The following is a 26,253-nucleotide window of genomic DNA, read 5'->3' as shown; positions in this document are numbered from 1 at the left end:
GAACTCTTTGTACTGATTTGCTTCGGAGCAAAGGGACTCTGAGATTCACATAAGATCCTGAACTCTTAGTCCTGTTCTTTAAAATTAAATGTTTTCTCTGAGATAATTGGAGATTCACATGCAGTTCTGAGAAATAAGACAAAGATACAGAGTGCACTTCTCCCACGAGCAGATTACGGACGTGGATACAGTCAAGAGCAAACCAGTTCCATCACCACCCTAGGCCCCCTTTTAACCTCTGCTGTTACATCTCCTCTCAGCACAGTGGAAATGAATCCTCAGGGCAATCACGATGTGTCACGGATGGCTCACCCTTCTGCACCTTGGCACCACCGTAATAAGAAGTGACTGGGGAAGTTGACAGGCTCCAGTGGGACCCCCAACTGCCGGGCAATCGTCAGGTAGAGCAGAGACATGCTGATTGGGATTCCAGTTCTGCGGATTAAAACCTAGCAGAGAAAAGAAGGCTTTAGCTTCACACATATGAACCACACCTTCTGAACCCTTCCCCACACCTCAGTGGGCACCTACTGTGCATCAGGTGAGAGGACAGGTTTTCAGGCTTAAGTGGATGAATACTTCATTTACTTAGATCAGGGTTCTCGGACTACAGTCCATGGGCCAAATCGGACCCACCAACTGTTTTTGGATGGCTTGCATAAGAAGAGTTTTAATATTTCTTAATGTTTAAAAAAGTCAAAAGAATACTATTTCATGAAACATGAAAACTATATGAAATTCACATGTCCATGTCCACATACATCGTTTTACTGGAACACAGCCACACGCCTTTGTTTCTGTATGGTTTGTGCCTTCTTTCGCTCGACCACGGCAGAACCGAGTGGTTAGGACACAGGGCACGTGGCCTGCAGGGCGAAGGAGAATCACTGTCTGGCCCTTCACAGAAAAAGTGTGCAGACCTGTGATTTAGGCCCTCCTTCTTCTAGGAAGAAAGCCATTTCAGATAACATGTGTAAGATATGACAAAAGAAAATACAAGTCTCATAGAGAGCAACAGAACAGATACGAAAACGGAGACAAGTAGGAAGCAAATAAAAAAACAAGCCTCAATGATGTAGCTGTCATGTATTTCCTCCAGCCTTCCTGGAAGCCAGTGCAAAAAGGAAGACCTAGTTAGTTTCATAGTTTAGTGCTCACAAGATGCAAACTGACCACACTGAGTCAGAGAAGTCCTATTTCTAGTCAGGAATTTACCTCAAGGGTTTTCAGAGGATGCTCTGTGATGAAGCAGGTAAAAGCCACAGCAATATCCTCATAGTAGAGGCAAAAATGAGTTTCACTGGGCTTTGAGAGATGAACAAAATCTATTACTTGCTCTCAATAACTGTACAGTTTATCAGAGATAAGCTTAATATATATATATATATATATAATTATTATATATTTTCTATTATACACACACTTACCTGGTGCATATATAAGTTTAGGGCATTATAGTAATCCATTCGGTTCCCCTTGAACTTCAGTTGGTCATAAAGGACGTAGTTCATGGCATCCAGCACCTGGCTCTGGAGTTCTATTTCCATTATCATGGAGGATTCACCTGAAATACAGAGACCTACTCTGAGGACACAAGCACAAATAACGTTGTGACCAGTGTCCCAAACAACCTTTAACATGCAGACACCGGCAATGTCCTAAGAATATACATCAGGTGTTACCAACCCAGGGTGGAAAAGAGAATACGTATTTGAGGTCTTTTACATCATCCAGGTGAACATGTGGTTGTATCATCAGTCGATTTTTTGGGACACAATGGGAATGCACTGCAGAATTCCCCAAATTAATCAATTACTCTACGTTTTCTTTTGCAAATACAGCTGGATCCAAAGCAATTCCACACCTGCCTTGAAGGCCAAGCTGGGGTGGCGACTATTTATGCCCCGGAGGGTTTTGCAAACAAGCTCCACGATGCTGTCAATCTGGGCCTGAATGTCTCTGAGGCTGATGTCGGAGAGAGGATTGCAGTACTGGTCAATATACACGGCGCCTGAAATGAACAAGAATTACTGAATAAATTCCTGCTTCTACCTTTTCTTATTAGTGGTCATTCACCCCGGACTCCTGGGGCCACAGCTCTTTACACCACCCCTCTAGATGTGGTTCCTATCTTGGATGTCAGGTCTGGCTGCTAATACACTGAGAAGGAGCAACATTCTTACAACAAAGATGATTTCATTATTATTATTATTATTTTTAATACACCAAAACTCTCTCAGAGATCATGGACTCAAAAGAACTGTGTGATACATGCCATATCTCCACAGTCTACTAGGAAGAGAAATAAATACCATAAAGGAGATCTTTTCAAGCTACTTCTCTCTCCCTAATTTTCTTATAGTTCAAAATCCAACAACTCTGAAAACTCATGACAGTTCATTGAGACTTAAAAAGAAAATAGTTGAAAGCCCTCAATGTCAGATATACCATTTCAACAAATTATTCCTCTGAAAGGTGAGCCAGTAAATGGACTTTGGAGAGAACTGGAGTTTGAAATTAAATAGTTACACTCAGGAAACCCACAGCTAATAAGTTGTACGGAGCACACCAGAGACACCGTCTCTCGAAAATCACTACTCTTCACCAGCTTAGGTTACTCTTTAACCCGAGACCCAGTGGGCTAACCTGCTCATCTGCTATAGGACGTTTTCACTCGGGAAGCGGCAGAGTCACTTTAAATTCAGGAGGTCTCAAACCAGCTCAGGACCTGGATCCCCTACTTACACCCCAGTGGGTATCAAGAGACCTGGACACCAGCCCCAGTTCTGCCACCAGCCAGGGAATGGCTCCTGGGCCTCCTCGTGACTCAGCTCCCCCACCTGTCGGCTGAAGGGATTTAGGCCGCACAGCTCCGCAGCCTGTTCTATCCGACTGCTGCTTCTTAGACTTTGTCAATGGCATCAGATGATTCTAGTTGGTCACCAAGGATCAAAACCTTGGAGCCAATTTCTATTCACTCAACTAGTGAAAAACCTTCAACAGCTACCCAATGTCCACAGCACTGATGTGAATGAGCTGCTGAAAATTATAATATTACTTAATATTTGAAAGATGAAAGAGAAGTAATTGTTTTCATAAATAAAGCTTGTCAAGTTATTCTTGACCGTGGAATAAACAGAAGATGCCTTTTAACTCCGGGATGCATATGTGAAGATTCCAGGGTGGTGAGGATATTTTATTTTAATGAACTGAAGCAGATACTTCATGTCCTTCTGGATGCTATAATCAACAAGATCAAACAATAAGAATCTGTACTACACACTGTGGAGTATATCCTGATCATAACATAAGGACAAGGAACACAAGAAACACAGTGACTATTAAAGAAACAACCTGTACACACAGGAAACAGAAAGGATGGATAGGGTTTACTAGCCACCATTACTGTAGGTCTGAGGCAGTAAAATCTGCAAGTGTTGCAGTTATCAGGGAAACTTAATGCAAGTGAAGCCTGAAATGAACTTGGAGGGTGAGCAGGATTTAGGAGGGAATCCTAAGGAAAAGGGATACCACGAATGAGGAAGTGAAGCCAGGTGTATGTGTATGGCGTCAGTGAGGATAGTGGCCTGGCTGGAGCAAATGGGACATTTTAGAGAGTGATGGGGAAAGGCCTGACTGAATTATGGAGGGCACTGAAAGCAGGCAGAGATTCAATTTAAAAAAAGGAAATCAGCTGGCCACGTTGCAGGCTCACATGGAGTGCTGAAAAGGCTGGGTTTCAGACTAGACCGGCACTGTACGCTGGCTGACTTGAGAGCAGGAGGGGGTGATGCCCATGAATGCAAGTATTACTTAGAAAGCTGCTGCCGGGAGAGGTGGCAACGGCCTGCGTGAGACCAAGAACAGAAAGAAGACACGACTATGAGAAACGCTGGAAAGGAAAAAGAATCAATGAATTGGGTAAGTCACTGGGAGTAGGGAACGAAAGTGAAGGAAGAGTCATATCTGTATTTCATAACCATAATTTGTGGCAGTGTTTGTGGAATATGCTAGGAATTTAAAATCGTTTTTAAACAACGAAGTCACACTTTGTTCTCGTTCAGCTCAGGAGGAACAGAAAGTTCTTCCTCTCGTCTTGCCTGTGTCCACTGGACTTCCTTCCACTCACCTCTCATTACGGACAACGAGACTCACGGACGTGCAAGAACATTTTGTCCTCATTAAACTCCAACCAGAGAGGTTAAGGGGTTGCTCGAGGTCACATGGAGACAAAACTGGACACACTTATTTCTGATTTGAAATGAGGCTTCAAAGCTTAGAGAGACAGGGAATTAACCTCATTAGCTAAAATGTCAGCCTCATGCTTTGAACCGATGATGCATCTTTAAATTTATTTATTTATTTATTTTTGGCTGCACTGGGTCTTTGTTGCTGCACACGGGCTTTCTCTAGTTGCGGCAAGTGGGGACTACTCTTCCGCTGCGGTGCGCGGGCTGCTCATTGTGGTGGCTTCTCTTGTTGCGGAGCACGGGCTCTAGGCGCGCGGGCTTCAGTAGTTGTGGCTCACAGGCTCTAGAGCGCAGGCTCAGTACGTGTGCTGCACGGGCTTAGTTGCTCCGCGGCATGTGGGATCTTCCCGGACCAGGGCTCGAACCCGTGTCTCCTGCACTGGCAGGCAGATTCTTAACCACTGCGCCACCAGGGAAGCCCGATGGTGCATCTTTATAAACACTGTCTCTTTAGCTAACAGCTAAGGATTTTGACCAGATCTTAGCTCTGAATTTAATCGGTCTGCCTACCTAATTGATCAGACCATACAACCCAACCTCCAGAAGCCCATGTAGCACAGTTTACTTTTCCACCGCTTTTCCATCAGGGCCACTTTCACTGCTGCTCTTAAGGACAACTCAGCTGCCTATCAAAATATCAATGTTGAAGTCTCACCTTCAAGATATGATTCATAGTCATCAGGCTGCTGAAGAAAAGCCTTAAGATTATTTAAAATTTTCTGTTGTCGTAAGTAATAAAGAATTTTTTTGGCATAGTATTTCCAGGTCAAAGCTTTTCTGGAAAAAACAAATAAACAAACAAACAAGCAATGAGTCAATAAGAATTAACATATTAAAATTCTCAATTATCCACTTTTTTACTTCACACTAATCATACCACGTTAAGAGTCTACTTAACAAGAAAAGTATAATTGGCTCACAAGCATATAGTACTTATTATCATGGAAGCAGACAGCACAATTTAGGGTTTGGCATTTGTAATTTAACACTAAATTAGCTGTGCTGAAATTCAAGAAACAGTTATCCATTTGGCTTCAGATTTACTAACAGGAAATGAAAGAGAAACCTGAAAAGTCAGGGGAGCTGGGTGAGTCTCAGGAGACAGGAGAAAGGCATTTGGAAGCTCTGCTGGCCGCTCAGCCCCTGCCAGGGGTAACTCAGGCCTTGGGCTGCTGCCTTTCTCCTTCTACACTCACTGCCATCTCATCCAGTCTCAAGGTTTCAGACACCATCCATACTGACACCCCCCAATTTATTCTCCAGAACAGGTTTTTCCCCTAAACTCCACACCTGTATATCCAACAGCTACAACCACATCCCACTTCAGTATCTGATGAGACCTTAACTTTCTTCCCCTCCTAGAGTCATGCCCATCTCAGATAAAGGCAACCCCACCATCCAGTTAGGACACCCTCGGAGCCATCCTTGACTCCTTGCTTTCTCTCACAGCCATATTCAATCCATCCACCTACGCTCTTAGTCCTATCGTCAAAATATATCAGAAATGTGAGCATGTCCAACTCATCTAAACCACCGTCCTCTTTTGTCTGTATCACAGCAGCTTCCTGCTTTGATCCTTGCCCCTCACAGTCTACATTCGACATGGCAGCCAGAGGGCGCTTGTGTTAAGTCATAGCACAAAAACCCTCTGCCCCAAATTCTCCAATGGTTTTCCACCTCGATCAAAGTATATAAAAGCCCAAGTCCTAATGATGACCTAAACCTAAAAGGTCCTTTAAACTCTCGCCCCGTTACCTGTCTGCCCTCAGTTCCTGTATCACCCTCCCCACCCAGTCCAGCTGCCAGCAATGCTGGTTTCCCGGCCATTCCTTCCTCACACCTGGCTGGAGTTCACCTTAGGCCTTAGCACCCAATTCCTCCTGACTAGAACATTCCTTCCCTGAGGATCTGCAATCTGTGCCCTCATCTCCTCGCAGGTTTTGACTGAAATGTCGCTTTGAGTAAGGCTTTCTCCCACCATTCTATTTAAAACTGTACCCCACCCCCCATCGTTCCCTCACCCTCTCCCCTGGTTAATATTTCTCTATAGCACTTCTCATTGTCTAATATAATTAATATCTTAACTTTGTTAAGCATCTCTCTTCACTAGAGTGTGAGCTCCATGAAGGCAAGGTTTTTTTTTTTTTAAGTGTTGCTCACTGCTGTATCCTCAGCTCCTAGAATGGTGTCTGACACACAGCAGATGCTCAATAAATACTTGCTGAATGATTGAAACTCTTCATCAGATCTCCCAAATATGCACAGGGATTATGGGAAGTAGGAGGGAGACAATCAATGATTAACTTATTGGCCTGGCTTCATAAATAAAGGACTCTCCAATCTTCAGGGAGTAAGTGAAAATGAGCAGAGCTAGGTTTTAGTAGCTTTTTACCTTTGAGTTGTAAAGTATACCTATCTAGAAAATCACATGAAACAAATGAATGGCCTAATGAATTATTATAAGGGAAACACCCTTGTATCCACCACTTAGGCCAAGAAACAGAACTCTGCAGAAACCCCAGAGGCTCTCCATGGGCCCTCTCCTCCCCCCCATGACTCTTTAAAATCTAGTAGTTTTACTGAAATATGTCTCAGTCCTGGTCATTCTGGGTCAATATTCCCAGATATAGTGTATGCCCTTTTAATATGTTGCTTCAAATCTTTATTTGTAGGATGTACTCCTCTTTTAAGACCACGTAGAACACCATCAATGTAAACTGTTTTCAAATACCCAGGGACTGGTGCCTTAGCACCAACTACCCTTCTTCCTTCCTATGCTTTCCATATCCAAACAACAAGCATTTGCCAGGAATGAATACAAAGAGGGTCCTTCATGAAAACCGTCATCCCCAAATATTTACAAACATGAGAGTATTCCTTATTATTAAAAAACAACCCCGTTTTAGGTTCAAAATACTTGTCAGGCCAAAGGGTAACATACTTATGATAATTTCTAAAAAGACTATAATGATATACACTTTTACTGGCTGTGCATATTTAGTCTATTTTTTTTTTTTTACCAATCTGGTAAGGAAAAATGCAATATTTCATTGTTATTTAACATTTCTTCGAAGAGTGAACTTAAAGGTCTTTTTACTTGAATGCCAGCCACTTGGACTTGCTCTTCTGAGAATGTCGTCCTCTTATCCTTTGTACATTTTTCAATTTCTTTTTAGAAATTTTAAGGATTCTGTTGACTTTGTTTATGGTTTCTTTGGTCATACAAGTCTATTTTTTTAATTGCAAAATCATTTGTCTTTTTTTTTTTTTTTATTGCTTTTGCATTACCAGTCTTGGTTAAGGAGGTACCCCAGATTGTACATGAAGTCTCCTATTTTCTTGAAGGATTTTCATTGTGATAGTTTTAAATCTTAGGCTGTTTAATCTCTTGGAATTTAATTTTTGTATATGATACAAGTTTTACTTTCTTCCAGATAGATATTCAGTTATATCCAATACCGTTCATTAAATAACCCATCTTTTCCCCTCTGAGTTTAAATATATTAAATTATCTGTTATTCTGGGACATGAATTTGAATTATCCTTTGCCACTGATGTAGCTATCTATTTTTATTCAAATATTGTATTGTTTGATAACAGGTAGTGTCATAATATGTTCTAATATCTAGTGATGCAAGTTTCCCATTGTGATTATTTAAAAATTGTTTTTTCTGGCTCCTGTGAATTTACTATCCTGTATATATTTTATGACAATACTATCCATTTAAAACACACGGAACTCTCTCCCCTCCCAAAACTCTTGTTGGATCCTAACTGGAACAGCACTAAGTTTATGTATTAATTTTGGAAGAATCAACATTTTCATGATGGTAAGTCTTCTTATTCAAGGACATGTTATCTCTTATGTTTTTCAAACAACATTCTATAGTCTGACCTAGGAAACCCATCCCCAGGAAGCTAATACTCAGAAATGAAAGCACTAGAAACACCACCCTCCATAGTAACAAAATGGAGAAGAAAGTGGTCACCCATTAATGGGGGATGATTAAATAAGTTATGGTATATACTACAAAACAGTATGCAGCCATTAACAAGAGTGAATTTGATTTTTACCAGTTGATTAGGATAGATTTCCACGGGGCAATGTTGAATGAGGAAAAAAAGATATTGAAAAGTACCTATGATTTGACCTCAGTTTTGTAAACTGATGATCCCCCTCCATCCGCATGTATATCATATTAGCATGGAAGCATACAACCTAGGTTGTCATCATAAATTACGGCAGTGGGGGCTGGGAAGGGCAGTGCAAACGGAGGGAGAAGGAAGGAAAGAAACAACATAAATAAGAAAAAAAAATAAAAGCCTGCACTAAACATCAAACCAAACCCAAAACAACCAATAAACTGAGTATGTATGTATAACATTTATGTATTTACATGTATGTATGTAAAAAAGCCAGGTCGACTTTTATTTTTAAGGCTGCACAATACTGACTATTAGATCACACTTCAATTCATTTATAGATAAACCAAAATAGAAACAGAAAAATGACCTCTGCATCAGAACTCATCCAAGGCCTAGAATAGTGACACATCTTACCTCTCCCCACAGCTGTTCCACTGATAGATATTTCTCTCTCCTAAACCCCCTTGAAAACAACAAGAAAAATGTCTTGCTCCCTGTTTGTGAGACATTTCACAATAATCTCTCTTAAGGAAGATGTTAAACTAGCACTCTTATCTTCCATCACTAGTAAAGTTTCTAGAACTTTTAGAGCAGAAAATCTTTTTCGTAGGTTAAGCTTAACTTTTTCCAGTTAAGCTGGAAGCCAAGTCATCTTTCAGGTAAACTGGAAATTAACCTTCACAGCAGAAAATATAAGGCATAAAAAAATTTAAGCAACAACCGAGAGATAATGGATTCTTCTTAATCGGGAGAGAAAAAAGGCTCAACCAAATATCTATAACGTTCATCGCCAAAGTAAGATTACTGCTTACCAGATTTCAGAAATTGTAAAAAAAAAAAAAAAAAAAAAAAAAAATTATCCATTACATTAAGACATGCGTAAGAAATTTTTAAAATTTTTTAAATTCAACTCACGACAGGCAAATTTGGCGGTAGTAGATGAAGAGATGACAACAAAGAAAAGATAATCTGTATTACCCAAATGATATACAGATACAATGCCCAGAGCACAGTATTTGAGCCATAGGAAGACTAAATATTAATTCTCCCAAAAGGATTTTTGCACCATTTCTTTAAATATCAATCGTCTTGGTGTATTTACCTTATATACACGGAATTTTTCAAAAATGTAACTATGGTAACATGAATGTAACATGAAATATTTGGAAATACATGTACCACAGTTCAGTCATATACAAATTACAGCAATTAATTCTGGGGTTATTATTAAAACACACAAACTAACAAAATCCCTGATAAATCTACAGCTTACCTTCCTTCCATATTTAGGATACACACCAGTTCATCCTCAAAAAATATCTCTGGTCCCTCAAGATTCTCAATGTCACTAAAACCGTTACAAGGGACCTATGAAGAAGACACACAAAGCGGCCTCAGTAACGAGTAATAACGTTGTTGTCGCTCACACACAAATGTGAGTTGCAAACGAAGCTGCTCATTTCTATGGAAGTGGTAACACCTCTCTCCCACACTATCTTGCACCACCCACCCACTAGAGGTGGAAAGGAACATGTGGAGTAACAATAATTTGTTCAGATCATAATTGTTAGTTGTAAATGAATTATATTTTCAAAGACTGGAATTTCCGAAAGTGATAACTCACATCGGAAACGTGAAGAAAAATAGCTCTGAAATGAGGACTAGAAATACAAAAATCTCCTAATTCACAATAACTATTCTGTGCAGTCTACGTTGTATTCAACTAGGAGTGTAGGGCCAGAGAGAGAAAGTCCAGTGCTTTGGGCAACTCTTAACCGACTGGGCATGCTTCTCCTCTGTAAATTGAGGTGGTGGTACCAATAAGCTTTAAGATCCCCTTGGTTTAAAATTCTATTACTTCTCCCACTTTTCTTTTTGAAAGTAGCCAGGAAATTTCTTGTCAACCTGTGTGCATGCTGAGAACACAGGAATACAAGGGTCTTGAGCCAAAGTAATCATCCACCCACAGATCAATCCTAAGTATACTCCTGTTATGTTCAAAGTCCTTGACACGCTTCTAATCAAGCAGAGGTACAGGGAAAGAGGGAGCTGGGGAAAAAATACAACAATGCATTATTATTAGACTAAGGCACAGGCTGTTAAGTATGCATACAAAACCAGATGGACTCTAAGTAGAGGTAGCAAACTAGCAGCCCATGTCCAAGTGCATCAAACACATCCAGCACCCACATACATGTATGTGCAAACACATTTAAACCAGAATGGAATACCTGTGATTATGAAGGCTCTTAGCCAGCGTACGGCTTATCCAAAGTAGGACATAAATTCTGACCATTCTAACATGAACAAACATTTATAGAAATGAATTACACTAGGAAATAGCTAGTTTTATTCTCTATAGGGGAATAAGTTCAAATTTGTCCAAAGTTCAAATTTTCCCTTTCAAAACTTGAAAAGCCTTGAAAACATTTCAAAACGTATGAACTCCATTAAGCAATAGTAATTAAAATTAGAAATAGGAATTAATCTTCAGTAAACCAGGATAGTAAAATAAAGCAGACTGGCTCCATTTCTAGACCTCCGATCAGAAATAAACTTAAAATATTAGCGTGGACTATTTTCCAGAATTTATAAAAAGTTAAGAATCAGGACCCGATACAGAAACTTCTGTGAGATATTTTGTGGAAGGGAAATCAACCAACCAACCCATGCACTTCAGCAATATTACAAGACAAACAAACAAACAAAATAACTTTCCAGGGATAATGAACACACGAGGATTTAATTGAGGGAGTAATAATTCTTGATTTACAGGTATGTCTTGATTTTAGACATGTCTTAATCCTCTGTTACCTTAACAAATAATGCAGTTCACTACTGGTTAGAACCTGCGAAGCCAGAGAGAAGAACCCTATTAATTTTGGCAACGCTTCTGGAAAATAACTGGGTGAAATCTGTAGTGTTTAATCATGGATAATACCCCCAATCATGTGGAGGTTGCAAAATATATGTTTAACCCACTTTAAGAAAAACAATGCTGATCTGGATTCCCTCCACATTGCAATGCGGGTCCCTCCTTCCCTCTCCCTCCCCCTCTCCCCCCATTCTCTCTGGCTTTAGAAAAGTAAAGCTGGCAGGGACAAATGGCTTCACGTTGCTGGATAGGAGGAAAAGGACACAATGACTCTTGCAGCCATCTAAGTGAGGAAGGGATTGTGAGAGCACTGAAAAGGGAGATAGCAAAAAGAGCTGGATGAGCTAATGCCTACAGACCCAGACGCAGACACCACCACCGTGCAAATGCTTAGAGCTCCATCAACAGATCCTTACGTGCTCTGAAAAGAACCTCTTTGAGAAGGAGGCTACAATCTTCCGGGCCTCTAACCCAGCTTTTTGCCGAACTTTATACTCCTCCAACCAATTGACGTAGTCGGTGGGGCTGTAGTGTTTCATAAGGGAAGGCCACCTACAAGGAGAGAAACACCCCCTCAGCTTCACAGAGCCTCAAAGGCAGACAAACACGAATCAAAGGCAGTCTTGGAAAACAGGGAAAGCGGTTGGGTTTAGGGGTCAGAGGGGCCCTGGCGGGGGACCTAGTTCAAATCTCCACCCGGCACGCACGGACTCGCTCACGGCGTGACCTTGGCGTAGCAGTATGAATATTGTGTTTCCACTCCCCATTTATACAATGCGGACAGTGGGGCAAACAACAATCATAGTGATGACAATCACAGTTAACATTAATTGTGCGCCTCCTAAGAGCCGGGCCCTGTGTAAGTGCCCCCTATACATCAGCTCATCTAATCACCACAGTAAAAGGTAGGTCTAATCAACACTGTTTAAAGTCGATGAATGAGGCTCAAAAAAGGCAAGTCGCTACCCCCAAGGTCGCACGGCGAGTACGCCAGGGCCAGATTTTATCCCGGGTCCCACACCGAAATCTGTGCTCTCAGCCAACAGCCAGGGGATGATGCGCCCGCTTCCTCAAAGGGCTGTAAGCAGCACTGCATCACCCGGTCCGTGTAAACATTTTAGCACAGAGTCGGGCACAAAAGAAGCGCGCATGATGGATTAGCCGTGATACCACGCTCGTCATCCTTTACGGAGGGCCCGGCTGCTGGGCGCTTCCCAATGCGCAATCTGGACACCGGCGGGTCCGCCTGGCGTGGACCAAGGGGCCGGCGGCCTGGAGGCCTTTGTCTGTCTGTCCGCGGGAAGGGGTCCGGGGGTGGGATGCGGGGGTGGGGTCCGCGCGCGGGCAGGGAGGTGGCGGCTCCGGGCGGCCAGGCCCGGGCCCCGGGGGGCGCAGAGCGGGGGCGCGGGCGGCATGGGCGGCGGGCTCACCTCACCCGGAACTGCTCCTTCCACACCTTCCCGCTACTCTGGCACAGCTCGCGCAGCCGCCGGCAGGTGCTGGAGACGCGGCCGATGTCGGCGGCCGTCAGCGAGCCGCTGCACAGGATGTACTCCAGCACCTCGCCGGGCAGGTTGACGAGGCAGCTGAGGCCCGCTGCCTCAGGCGCGGCCTCCTCCGTCAGCGCCGGCACCACTTCCATCGCGCTGTCGACCGCTGCCGCCGCCATTTTGTCCGCGTACCTGGGGCCGCCGCGCGCGCGCGCGCGCGCGCCAGGGCGCCCCGCTTCGCCCCGCCCACCCGCCTTGAGGGGTGGGCACCAGGGTCGCCCCACCCACGCACGTGGCCACACCCCCTCGGCCCCAGCTGCTCTTGGAGGGCTGAGCTGTGGCCGAGGGAAGGAAATGCCTTTTGGAAAATAACAGCGCGGTGGGGCCCGGAAGCTGTGAATGGACAATAATAGTGGCATCCATGTTTATTATGTGTGCGGAGCGTTTCCTGTCAATGAGCTCACCGGCCCTTCCCAATAACCCTATGAACTGTTCTTCTCCCCAAGTTACAGATGGGGAAACTGAGGTTCAGGGAGATAGATGGACTTGTTGGGAGTCCCTTGTCCTAGATTCTAATCCAGATCCGCTTGACTCTGCTTGACTGTATGCTAAACAGTATGCTCTAATAATAACAAACTTAATATTCATGAGCGGGTGCCCTGCCAAGCACTCTAAATCCGTTCTTCAGGGACACCTCATTTGAGCCCTCTGCCATAGGTACCATATTTTATATACGTTCTACAGATAAGGAAAACCTGGCTCATAAAGGTGGGAGTCACTAGTTGAAAGTCACAGAGACAAAAAGTGGTCGAACTTGGATTTGAATCCTCCAAACAGGAGTTCCCATTCACCTGTAGGTGGGCACTCTCTTACTTCCGTGCCTGCACCTATTTATTTATTTTTCCAACTCAGTTTAGTTTTGTGACAGGCCCTGGGCTGTGTGCCTTGGGGATACAGAGGTGAATAAGACAGTGTCCTTGCCTCCCAGGAGCTCAAAGTCCTCCCCCCTTCTCCCCCATCCCCACCCCCTGTAATTTACCTTGTCCCCTCCCAAAGTTTCCTGCCTTGGAAAGGGCCAACCATCCCTCCTTGGAAAGGGCCAACCATCCCTCTGTTCCTGCAAAACTGGAACCTCTGCCATCCTTGCAGGAAACTCTCTTTCCCTCACCCTCTGTATCCAAATGCCCCATAGAGGATAACATACCCAAGCCTCCATTTCCACGTCTATAAAATGGGGATAACAATAGATCTTCCTATTAAATGAAACAATACATATACATCAGTTCCTGTTGCTGCATTAGAAATAAACCCAAAGCCTAGGAGCTGAAAACAACCTTGTTTTTGTGCTCTTGATTTTGTAGCTCGGGAAATGGGGAAGGGCTCAGCCGGGCAACTCTGAATTGGAATCAGGTGGTAGCTCCAGATTCTCTGCTTTCAAGCACTGCATGCTTTCAAGATCCCACAGGGCCTGGAAAAAGTGTTGAGATCTTAAAGTGTGCTAGGAAACACTATCTGTATTCAAATGCCCAACAGACGTTAAGCTCTCTGCGCCTCAGTTTCTTCAGAGAAACTTTTTTGTGGGAACAGGAAAGCAATTCCCTTCTCTAAAAGATCACTCCTAACATTTCTCAAATCTGTCTCCTTCTCTGTCTCCTCAGCCACTGTCCCAGTCCATGTCTCCAGGGTGGCTCTTAACAGTTCAGGCCTGGCCCTGAGAATGTGAATATCAGCCTTGGTGACACGCAGGCCTCTGTAAGGTTTGCAGCCTGTTAAGTGGAAGGCAGACCCCCACAGCTGCACAGGTGGTTCTTATGAACGACTATGGATTTCTTTTCAACGACAAATTAAAATTAAACTCTCCTGCCAATCCAGAAAATCCTCCCCAAACCCTAGGAAAGAAGGAGGACAGTTTTGTTGTTGAACAAGCATTAAACTAGACGTGATCCACATCGCAGGTAACCTGCTAATGAGATTACAGACAGAAATCCTACCCTTTTTATATACAGCCAGACATTTCATCGTGTACATGCTTCTGAGATTAATGGTGGCTTGTAAATTACCATTCACTTAAAAAGTAGGAGGACCTGATTACACTTTCCTTAGTTTATTCTTTCCAAGTTCATCCTAAGGTCACCTGGCAAATGGGGTACACATTGTACTACCTGACTTTGTCTCAAGGAATAATAAAATCGCTCATCTTTGTGATAAGCTGGTGGTTACAGCCTGAAATGGAGTGCTCAGCTTCCCATATCGCAGGGAGAAACGGACACTACCTTCCTTGATATTTACATTTCAAAGAGATGGTTCCCAGGCCCTTAAGAGAAACATTTCTGGGCTGTGACATTGGCAAGAGGCTTATTTAGCCTTTGAAAAGATTTGCAAAATGTACGGTAGACATACAGTGGAGTAGTATTCAGCCATAAAAAGGAGTGAAGCACTGACACGTGCTACAACATGGATGAACCTTGAGAACATGATGCTAAGTACAAGAAGCCTCACACAAAAGGACAAATATTGTATGATCCCACTTCTATGAAACATCTAGAATAGGCAAATTCATAGAGACAGAATATAGATTAGAGGTTTACCAGGGGCTGGGAGGGAGGAGGGAATGGGGGGCTATTGCTGAATGGGTACAGAGTTTCTGTTTAGGATGATGAAAAAGTTCTGGAAAGAGATAGTGGTGACAGTTACACAAGATGAATGCCCTTAATGCCACTGAATTGTATACTTAAAAATATTTAAATCGTAAATTTCCTGTTATGTATAGTTTACCATAGTAAAAAAATAAAAATAGCACCCACAGAAAAGATTTACATCCGTATCAAAGAGACAGAGGAAATATTTACACATACAGAATTTGTCAAGGAAATACTCTAAGAAAGGAAGGAGGGAATGTGTCTCTTTCCATTTTGGCAACAGGGAAAATTCTAAGTTTTTAACGTACCCTTTCGCTGAACTGCTGACTGTATTTAACCCAGACCTGGTCCCCACTACCTGAGTTCCTGTTTAAAATCCCCTAGCAAACGCCCAAATGCTTGACTCCCCAGAGTTCCTCCTGGGTGCCCTCTCCCTGCTGTAGCAAAAGAATAACCCTATCTTTGTGGACCATTGGTGTATTTCTGGTTATCTTTGGCTGGAGGACTTCGATGTTCCTCTCCCATGAGATTGCCACAGTCCAGCTAGAGAGAGCATTTCAATCCCCCTCAACATCTTCTATGGCTTTCCTTGTTCTCGAAATAAACAAACACATCCTTTCTCTGCTGATACAGCCCCTAGACTCTCCCTCCCACCTGCTAATCCAGGGCCACTTTCCTGGAGTGTCTGCAGCTCCTACGCATCCTTTAGGTCTAGCTCAAGCTCTTGCCTGCAGAAACACACGTCTGCTGACCACAGGCTAAGTCTGCTTCTGTCTCTGCCCTTGCAGAGCCCCTTTTATTCATTCAGTACACACTCCCAAACTGTCATAATACACACCTTGGTGTGATTATCAGATTCACCCACCAGCACGGGCCGATTCAGGCTTTGCGGGGTGTGGACAAAGAATGTTGCCTCCCATTTCAGTAAACAAAGAATGCTGCAGCCATCAAGCCATCAGCTGCCCCCCATGGTGCCCCCTGAGGGGAATTCAGGATGGAGAAAAACAGGGTACTGGCCCTACATAGTTAAGACGCCTATCAAAGGAATGATTTTAATAAGTCCAGACTCTTGCATATTTTCATACATAGAAAAGCACTAAAATCATTAACTTGTCTGTTTTTTTGTGATTAGCAGTAATCTTTTGATGTTTGACTACATGTTTTGTTTTTGGGTTTTTTTTAGCAAAAACTGCTGTATATCCTGGTTCCTCCCTTTCCACTTTGGAACAGTCCCCCAGAGCTATCTGAGAGGCTGCCTTCTCAGGCCAGAGTCCTCAGTAAGGTCCCGGAATAAAACATGACTTGAAACTTTTAGGTTGTGCTTCTTTTTGCAGTCAGTAGGGGCCTGAATCTTTACTGTTTGGAGGCCCTGTTTTACTATTTTTTTTTTTGGCCATGCCCTGCAGCTTGTGGGGAACCGGGGATCAAACCCGGGCCCTCGACAGTGAAAACTGGGAGTCCTAACAATTGGACTGCCAGGGAATTCCCTGGAGGCCCTGTTTTAGAAAAGGAACACACAGGATGAACTTGTAAGTCAACAGGAGGGCATTTATGTAGAATGAGGAAAGAAGGTGCCTTGGATGAGGGGCCCAAAGTTCACCATTAATTCGATGATAAACACATTTCTTCCTATAAAAGGTAACCTCCGTAAAAGCAGGGCCTCTGTTCCGTTTTGCTCAAGTATTTACTGAAGGTACTGCTAGGGTGTATGAGAACGTTTTGTGCTATCGTACAGACACAGCTCTGCCCATTCACCCCTGGATGTGTGTGGCTTTTCCCCTCACCCGCCCAAGTCTCCTCAGTCACCTAATTGAGGAAGCCCTGCCTGGCCACCTCATTTAAAACCCTCTGTCGCCCTGCCCTGCTTTGTTTTTCTCTAAAATTTCTTATCACCATCTAACATACTCTTCAAGAAAACCACTGAACTTATGTCTCTCTCCTTCCAGTAGAATGTGAACTCTACTGGTTGTCCTCCAATGTCTACAAAAGAGCTTGACACATACTAGGTCCTCCTTATATTTCTAAGGAATGAGTGAATTAATCCTATGAGTGCAGCGCAATGGAGCTGGATGTATTTTGCATGTGGGGTGGAAGTGAATCTTTGAGGGCCAGAGAGTAGGCTATGGTAGGCTGAATAATGGCTCCCACAGTCGTTCACATTCTAATCGCTAGAACCTGTGAATAGGTTACTATGATGTGTGGGTTTTTTTCCCCCGACGTTGCCAAGTGATTTCTCCTACACCAGCTGGGTGTCCTACAATTCAACTCAGTGCTGACACCATCTACCTGATACTCTCGACCAGGAGACAGATCCCACAGGTTAAGGGTTCAGTCCTGCCAGACTGCTCCCCCCCGGCCCCGCCCACATCAGAAGCCACATTGCAAGTCCGTGTTGTCACCTGTGCTTCTGCCAGTCTGGCTACAGCTCGGAGTTCCCCATGACGCCCCTCCTTGTGTTTGATTAATTTGCTAGAGTGGCTCACAGAACTCAGAGAAACGTTTTGCTTACTAGCTTAACCAGTTTACTATAAAAGGTATAACTCAGGAACAGCCGGATGGAAGAGATGCACAGGGCAAGGTATGGGGAAAGGGTGTGGAGCTTCTGTGTTCCCTGAGTCCATCACTCTCCCTAAATATCCACATCTTCACCAACCTGAAGGCTCTCCAAACCCCGTCCTTTTGGGTTTTTACGGAGGCCTCATTCCATAGGAATGACTGATGAAGTCACTGGGCATTGGCGATCGATTCAACCTCCAGCCCCTCTCCCCTCCGAGGAGGTCAGGGGCATAGGACTGAAAGTTCCAACCCTCTAATCACCTGGTTGGTTCCCTTGGCAACCAGCCCCTTCCTCAGGTGCTTTCTAAAAGTCACTGCAGTAACATAAACTCAGGCGTGGCTGAAAGGGGTTTGTCAGTAACAAGACACCTTTGTCACTCTTATCACAGGAGATTCCAAGAATTTTAGGAGTTCTGTGCCAGAAATAGGACCAAGACCAAATATATCTTTCTTATTATAAACCACAATATCACAGGTATCTTACATGGCAAAAGGGACTTTGCAGATGTAATGACGTTAGAAATCTTGAGATGCAGAGATTATCCTCTACAATCTTGAGGGCTCAATGTAATCACAAGGGTCCTTATAAGAGGGAAACAGGAGAGTCAAAGTCAGAGAGAGGGGATGTGACGATGGATACAGAGGTTGGAGTGATGCTGGGCCATAAGCCAAGAAATGTGGGCAGCGTCTAAAAGCTGGAAAACATAAGGAAATGGATTCTTCCCTAGAGCAGTAGCAATAAGAAATCAATACAGACTAAATACAGATTTTACTTTTCTATTGCTGCCATAACAAATTACCACAACTTAGGGGCTTAAAACAACATAAATGTATGATCTTATGGCTCTGGATGTCAGAAGTCTCAAATGGGTCTTACGAGGCTAAGATCAAGACATCAGGAGAGCTGTGTTCCTTCTGGAGGCCCTGGGTGAAAATCAGTTCTTGGCCTTTCCAAGCTTGTACAGGCTATTTGAATTCCTTGGCTCATAGCAGCATGACTGCAACCTCTGCAGCAATAAAGCAGTATGCCAGGGAGATTTTGTAACTGTTTGTTACTCAGCATTATTGTAGCAATAGGTTAACAGTTACAAAGAAGCAGGTAAAATGCACACACACACACACACACACACAATTGCAAAGCAGTACCTCCATGATGCCAAGCGATTGGTACAGGCAGGAAGTATAGTTGGTGGGTAGATGAGGGCTTCCCTGAAAAGGCAGTGCTTGAGTCCAGCTCTAAGCAATAGAGGTGGGATCCGCAGAGGTGAGAGGGCAAAGGGGGCTTTCTAGGTAGGGGGTGTGCCAGAAGCAAAGGCCAGCCAGAAGGAAAATAAAAGCTGTGTTTAGACACCTTGGGGCGAATCAGTGAAGCTTTGCGTGGAGCAGTGGCCGAAACAGAAACCCAAAGGCTGCTTGTGGCCAGAGCGGGCACTGAGTGTTGGCCGGAGGGGTTGGTCTTCCCCCTCTGGTTCCTGGTGGCCCCGAATGCCTTTGAGCGAAGGTGAGACGGGCTGAAAGAGTTGTTTCTGGAGAGGCAATCTGGGGGCAGTGTGTGCTTTTCAAGGAAGGCGATGCTATGAGCACCAGCTTGGAGGAACACGAAACAGGTGTCTCTCTTCCTGCAGATTTTGCTGGCGGCTTTTCTGCTAATAACTGCGTTTCCATTAGAGACTCTTTTTAAAGCCTTCAAAATGAAAGTGATTCAATTACTCACTGCGTAATGTTTAATTAATGCCACAGATACTACACCTTGTGTTGACAGTATGTCTCAGAGGCTTTCTTGCATTTAATAGTTTCTTTTCCCCAACACATCCTTATGAGATGTGGGGTTCATCACCCTCGAAGATCTCAAAACTCTTGGAAACAGTAAATTAGTGAGGAGAGAGTGGGGCTCCCAATATCAACTTCCAACCTCGACTCTGAGTTCCAGCTGAGAAAACCAAGATGCCGAGAAGCCAGGAGACCACCCACCCCTGTCCTCCCACCCTGTTCCCAGGTCTAGTAATACAAAAGATTTGAGACTTAAAAAAAAATCACTTTACTAATTACTTTGGTTTTAATCTCCTGCTATTTGATTAACTTAATCTTATTTTCCTCAAGAGGCTATTGCTAAAGTGATTTCCCTTTCCTGATGTGGGTTAAGCTCTATTGATTGTAAATACTTTCCCTGTTTTTGCTTCCTTGGCGATTTTGCCAAGGGTACAATGAAAAAAATAAGAAGTACATTTTTACGATTTAACTGACTGCAAAGCCCATATTCTGTAATGATCTGAAGTGATTCAAAAATCCTTTTTCCCTCCTCCCCTACTTGTTTTCCATCCCCTTCTCCTTTTGATTTGCGGTTGGGAAGGTTCTGTTTTGGTGTAAACTTGGATTTTTCACCTGGTTGCCAGGCAACAGAAGCCACCCCATTCGGGATGCATATAAATGTTAAATTGTCCCCAGCCACCTTTGAGGCTGGGCCTCTCAAAACTCCAGTGTGTGTATGAACCACGTCGGGGAGCTAGTTAAAAACGTGGGCGGTGTCAGACCTTATCCCCAGCGAGCGCTAATGAGGTGTGGGGAGAGGCCAGGACCTGGCTTTTAAAACCAGTGGCCCCTGTGATGGCAGGTGGTCTGGGAAACGCAGTGCCTAAGTATCAAATGGCAAATGGCATCAAGATGGGGCTGTTTGAGGTTCAGGAAGAGAAAAGGGCTGAGAAAGTTGGAAGGAACCAGAGCTAGAACCTTAGTTTACTTGTGTATAGGACTCTTCGATTCTATCCTATTCTATTCCATTCCATTCCATTCCGTTCCGTCATGTTATATGTGTGTTGCCTATATTAACCCATTTAATCCTATCGCAATGCAATGAGGTCAAAATGATCACAGCCTGTTTTACAGTGAAGAAGTGAAGGTACAGAGAGGTTAGGCAACTTATCCGAAGTTGCACAGCTAGGACGTAGAGGAGCCAGGATTCGAATTGTGACGGTGTCTTAGCAGCAGCACTGTGTCGACTGGAGAAAAACGCACAACCTAAAAGTTGAGAATTATGTTTTATGTGGGACCTTACTGAGAACTCTAGCCCGGGAAGGCAGCCTCTCGGATAGCTCTGAGGAACTGTTCCAAGGAAGTAAGGGAGGAGCCAGGATATGTAGGCGTTTTTGCTGGAAAAAACCCAAACATGTAGTCAAATATCAAAAGATTACTGCTAGTCACACACACACACAAACCCCCAGCGATCTCAAGTTAATGGTTTTAGTGCTTTTCTATGTATGGGAAGATGTAACAGTCTGGGCTTATTGAAATTATTCCTTGGATTTACATCTTAACTATCTAGGGCCAGCATCTTGTTTTTCTCCATCCGGACTCCCCTTCCAGGTACGCCGTGGGGGAGGGGTGGGCTGCAGAGGCGGATGGCTTGATGGCAGGCAACATTAGTTGTTTACCGGAATGGCAGGGAACGTTCTTTGTTTTCTGAAATGGCAGACGACTTTTTTTTTTTTTTGGTCCACAACAAGGTGGTGTTTAAAAATTCAGATTCTAGAGCCAGACGGTCTGGACTCCAACTCCACATCTAACATTTCCTGGCTATGTTGACTGGCTGACCTGCTTTCGTCTTAGTTTCCCAGGTTTTAAATTGAGGAGAGCAAAGGTAACGTGTCAAAGTATTTTTGTAAAGACTGGCATTTGATGACTGTTAGCCATGATTTTAATTCATTTTTGTAGGAGAGCGTGGATCCGGGTACTGAAGCATCCCCTGACTCCTGCTTCCTCTCTGATCTGCATCTCATGTTTGAACTTGGGCCTGAGGCTCAGGGGTGGGGCAGAAGTGTCCAGGAACCATGTGAAGCGAGTGTTTGCTGTTGGACAAATAACTCTGTAATTTAAAAGGTTGAATATCGAATGTTTTGTGCTTTATGACCAGGAAATAGATGTGAAGGTCAAAATGCCCCAGCGTCTAAATGGCCATGCCCAGAAGGGCATGATAAAGCCCACCGCCCCACTTGATCCTTTTACAGTAGCCACTCTGTCAGGGTATTTGGGGTCGGCTCCTCTTCATTTGTCCTTTTAGGGCTTTTGAGGTCTCTGCCTTTTGGAACTGGGTCTATAGCCAGTCAGGAACTAGGTTCAGGGTCTCAGGGTTGTCGTACAAGGAAGAAGCGCTGAGGGAGAAGGTGGTTCCGTCTCTTTGGGGGTCCTTTCTAGGGATGCAGCTGTGATGGGGGCAGAGGTGTCAGGGAGGAGGGTGGACAGGATGCTAAGAAGTGCCCTCCAGATCCATGTCAGGAGTCAACAGCTCTTCCTCTGGATGCTGGGAATGCCTTCATGCCCTTGGGGCTTGGCTTCTGCTGCAGAGAGCGAGGGCTTCTTGTCCCAAATCGGGACAGCTCTGGAAGGCCATGTTCAGAATTCCCTGCAGTGTTGGCTGAAGTTTCTGTTGAGACAACATTGCAGCTCAGGCTTCTCCTCCCGCCTTCCCAAGAGCGCCCCCCGCCCCCCATTCAGCCTCCTGCTGCCTTCTGTCTCAGACTGGGCTTCCTGGTACCCGGCCCGCTGCAGTGGGCAAAGACATGAGAAATTCCAAGCAAATCAAACAAAAGACCACGGTCAGTCAAGTCCACTTTTTAATATTTTGACCATGATGCAAACAGGCATAAATAGACTTTTGTTGAATTCCATCAAATGAGAAGATAAGAATTATACAGAAGAAGAGCATGCGGCGAGCACAGCCTGGACAACCTCGCAAAGAGCATGGGGCGGGCGTCAGTCCTTCGAAAAGGTGCTGGAGCGCACGGGACACTTGGCAGAGATTAGCAGCATTGAGAGCTCAGAGGTAGGGGGAGGTCCGAGCTTCTGGCAGCGCGTTCAGTGACAGGTGACACCGGCTTGGCCCACCTCCCCGGCTCCCCAGTCCCGGAAGGAACAGAAACCCACCACCACGGGCGCAGCAACGCAGGGCGACCCCCTCCCCGCACCCTGCGCCTCCCAGCTAACCACTGCTGAGCCCGGAGTGGGTCTTACGATCACAACGATGACACGACAACACGGAAAAACAGGGTGGAGACGGGGTGGGGGGCACGGGAGGGCGCTGGGCCTCCGTGGGTCTTCATCGGAACTGGATGCCAAGGGCACAGCAGCTTATGGAATCGGCGCTATCATCCTTCTGTCTTGGGCAGGAGTTGGCGGAACCACACTTTTTCATTCCCTCTTGAAATCCTTCAAGTTCTTGGTGGCAGACAATGGAGTGAAAACCATCGGGCTGAGAAATGCTCTGCCTGTTCCAGAAGGTGGATGGTGAGAAGGCCTGGGCAACCGGTAGAGATTCTGTTGCCCCCAGGGGACATCTGGCAACGTCCGAAGACATAGTTGGTTGTCGCGACTTGGGAGGGTGGGGTGGGACTGCTACTGACATCTAGTAGCTGGAGGCCAGGGGTGCCACTCAACACCCTACAATGCCCAGGACAGCCCTCACCACAAAGAATTCCCCAGCCCCAAATGCCAACAGTGCTGGGGTTGACGGACCCTGGACCAGAGTCTCCTAGGAGCCGAGTCTGGGCACTTTGATGTCCTGGTGTCACTTTCTAGAAAACTATGGAAAGCTGCATCTACAGGCAGATCTGTTCCTGCCTGTCAGGGCCACCTGCTTTAAGAACGGGCTCTGCTCTGGACCAGACACGCATGCCCCGCTTGCTCAGACCGTTCAGACGTTCTAGGACACCACAAACTCAGAAACGTACCGAGGCGTATTTACTCCTGATCACCTCCCTTGCATGCGGCTCTGGCAAGTATTAATAGAGAACAGACCCCACCCACACCCCCAAACAGCCCCTGCTTTCCTGGCGTGAAAGTTTACAGGGGTCTTTGCATCTGAGACACATCACTGTGTCTGTGCCACCAGGTGGGGACCGGCAGGTGGACCAAAGTTGGGGTGGGTGTGGAAGAAAGAGGAGAGGCCAGGCTGGCGTTAGTCCCCAAAGGCCAAATTCAGGTGTGCAGGGACCATCTGTGTTGAGCCCCTGGGGGACACGGTCACTCCCTCAGCCTCTCAGATCCTTTATCCTCCACCCCAACTCTTGGCCTGTAATTCTTGAGCCGAATGGCACATTTGGACGCAGGAGAGGGCTGGCAGAAGACAGGGAGTGTGGGCAGGTCCCAAGGGAAGCCCAGATTAATATTTCTTTTTCCTTGTCACCGGCAGGGAGTCTCAGATTAACGTGCCAATTCAGACAGAAGACTTCGAGGGTAAGGCGGGCACAGTGCCATGCTGGAGATCGGGGGGCAGGAGCGATGGAAATATACAAGGAAACATGGCCGGCTTAAAATCTTAAGTCCATGCTTTTCCTAATGGCATGAATTAAAAGGGCCAGTGCTGTAGTGGTAAGGGGGTCCAGACATCAGCTTGCCCACTCTGGCAGGAACCGTTTGCACCATGATCTGGGTCAGAGAATCTCACCTGTGGCAAACCTGACTTAGGGCAAAACCTGACCTCCTTTTGGAAGCCCAAAGCAGGGGCTGCTGAGAATGTGTTTGGCAAGAAAATCCCATGTTCTAAGGCCGATGTCTATTGGCCTGGGGTCAGTTCTCTTTCTGCCCACCTAGGCGTGGCTGGACCTTGGAAGGATCCACCCTGTTGACTCGGGGAGAAGCTGGCTATCATGTCAGTTCTGAAAACTCAGCTTTACTTGGAGCCTGTTTTTTCTCCTGAGACCCATTTCTCAGCCTGGAGGCAACACTCTTGACTCTCCCTTTGTTCTCATCCTTCACAACAGGTCGGAGTCCAGGTCCTGGTAATTCAACCCCCGGAATGTCTTTATCACTACATCTGCCCTTTCCCTCATTCAAGCCTTGGGTTTCTGCAATAACCAACCAACAGTTCAACAGGTCAGCCATCCAGGCTCTGTGCTGTAGCCAGAACATTCTTTTCCAAGCATAACCCAAATCACCTTATTTTCCCCTTTTAAAAGCACTCCTAAGGACGCTGTGCTGCCTACCAAATAAAGCAAAAATCCCTTGACAAAATTCTGTCTGTTCCCTGCCTATCTCCGCCGTGTACCCCTCCCTTCCGCAGCCTTCCAAAGCTGGGCCATGTCTGAAGCCAGTCCCAATTTACCCTGCATGCTCCCTGTCTGTGTCTTTCCCCTCTCTCTTCCTACATCCTGGCAATCTCCTTTCCCCAAACCTGCTGGTGGAATTCCACCGATTGCTCAAACCCCGGACCTGCATGTAGATTCTAAGAATTGTGTCTCTGCAACCCAGATCCTAACCTGCTATAAGAGAGGAAATGTGTTTTGTTCTGTACACTCCACGGTGCCTTCTGCATGCTGGAGAGGCAAGAAATGATATAGATTAGGTGAAACAAAATTTGATAGTTTATAATGGGCCAGGTACTGTAACTGGACATTTTATGGGCATTATCTCATTTAATCCACCTTGTGATACAGGTAGATGTGTAGGCTCAGAAAGGTTAGCTCACCAGCTCACAGCTGTCTACAGAAACAGGGGCAGAGTTAGCATTTGGACTCAGGTCTGCTTCTAAAACTCCATTTTGGTGGGTCTGAAGCATTCCCCCAAAGCAAAGATACCTGGCTGTCTCACTCCATAGAAACCAAGGGAAAACCTGTATCCTCTCAGGGAGTTTAACGACTTCTGCTTCTTTTGCAACACAAGGTACAGGAACAGAATTCACAGTGACAATAGGAGAACATGAGTGTTCCAGCTTTCCTGTGGCAGGGAAGGTCTCACCCCTCTTGGCCAAACTCACTTTTGTTAAGTGGAGTTGGAGCTACTGCTGACCAATTCAAGAGAGTGCAAGAGAAATAAGAGGCCTGCAACTAAGGCGACCCCCAAATGCCCAGGCAACCCTATTTTTGTTCACCTACTCTTACACCAAAATTGGCAGGCTACTGGGACTGAACTACAAACCACCAGAAGAGAGCAGCATTTAGCCACCCTGGATCAGAGCTGAACCTGAAATCAGGGCTCCACTCCCTCTGCCTCTTGGTAGGTTCATTACAGCGAGGCTTTTGGTATCAGAGATTCTGGCAAATGAGAGAAACACATCAGACCAATCTCCTGTCCTCCAGCCAGGAGTTATGAAGAAGCTTCTGTTGAGGGTTGAAAGGTGTTTACTTAAAAAAGCACAAAATAATCATTCTCGGGAAGAAAGATGAATCCTGGTGATATAATCATTTCTTTAGACTCCCTGATAAAGCAAGATGATATTTTTCTCTGTCTGCCTGCTACTAGAAGGGCAGGGCTATAGGAAGAAGGTGACTGGCATGGAATAAGTGCTCGTAAGTATTTATCTGGCAATG

At 45.1% G+C, this 26,253-nt stretch overlaps 2 protein-coding genes across 5 annotated transcripts in view; both read right to left on the bottom strand.

The window, feature by feature from the left end:
* Positions 1-12,953, bottom strand: part of FBXO21 (F-box protein 21) — a 41,115-nt gene extending 28,162 nt beyond the window's left edge. For all 4 annotated transcript variants that reach the window (XM_081251973.1, XM_081251974.1, XM_081251971.1 and 1 more), the window contains exons 1-7: positions 12,702-12,953; positions 11,688-11,823; positions 9,670-9,764; positions 4,906-5,027; positions 1,865-2,011; positions 1,428-1,564; positions 313-449 (exon numbers count right to left, since the gene is read on the bottom strand). In XM_081251973.1, the coding sequence (XP_081108099.1) occupies positions 313-449; positions 1,428-1,564; positions 1,865-2,011; positions 4,906-5,027; positions 9,670-9,764; positions 11,688-11,823; positions 12,702-12,940 (1,013 nt within the window). In that variant the 5' untranslated portion in view covers positions 12,941-12,953. The remainder of the gene's footprint in view (positions 1-312; positions 450-1,427; positions 1,565-1,864; positions 2,012-4,905; positions 5,028-9,669; positions 9,765-11,687; positions 11,824-12,701) is intronic.
* A 9,830-nt stretch (positions 12,954-22,783) lies between these two features.
* Positions 22,784-26,253, bottom strand: part of NOS1 (nitric oxide synthase 1) — a gene marked incomplete at its 5' end in the record, with an annotated part of 98,104 nt that continues 94,634 nt past the window's right edge. The window contains 3 exon segments of the mRNA XM_081252114.1: positions 22,784-22,991; positions 22,993-23,019; positions 23,021-23,054. Coding sequence (XP_081108240.1) covers positions 22,929-22,991; positions 22,993-23,019; positions 23,021-23,054 — 124 coding nt within the window. The 3' untranslated portion in view covers positions 22,784-22,928.

Source organism: Mesoplodon bidens (genome assembly GCF_964165515.1).
Source record: "Mesoplodon bidens genome assembly, chromosome: 13".
NCBI classification, from domain to species: domain Eukaryota; kingdom Metazoa; phylum Chordata; class Mammalia; order Artiodactyla; family Ziphiidae; genus Mesoplodon; species Mesoplodon bidens.
The sequence above is the reverse complement of the archived record's forward strand: the minus strand, read 5'-3'. Positions and strand labels throughout refer to the sequence as shown.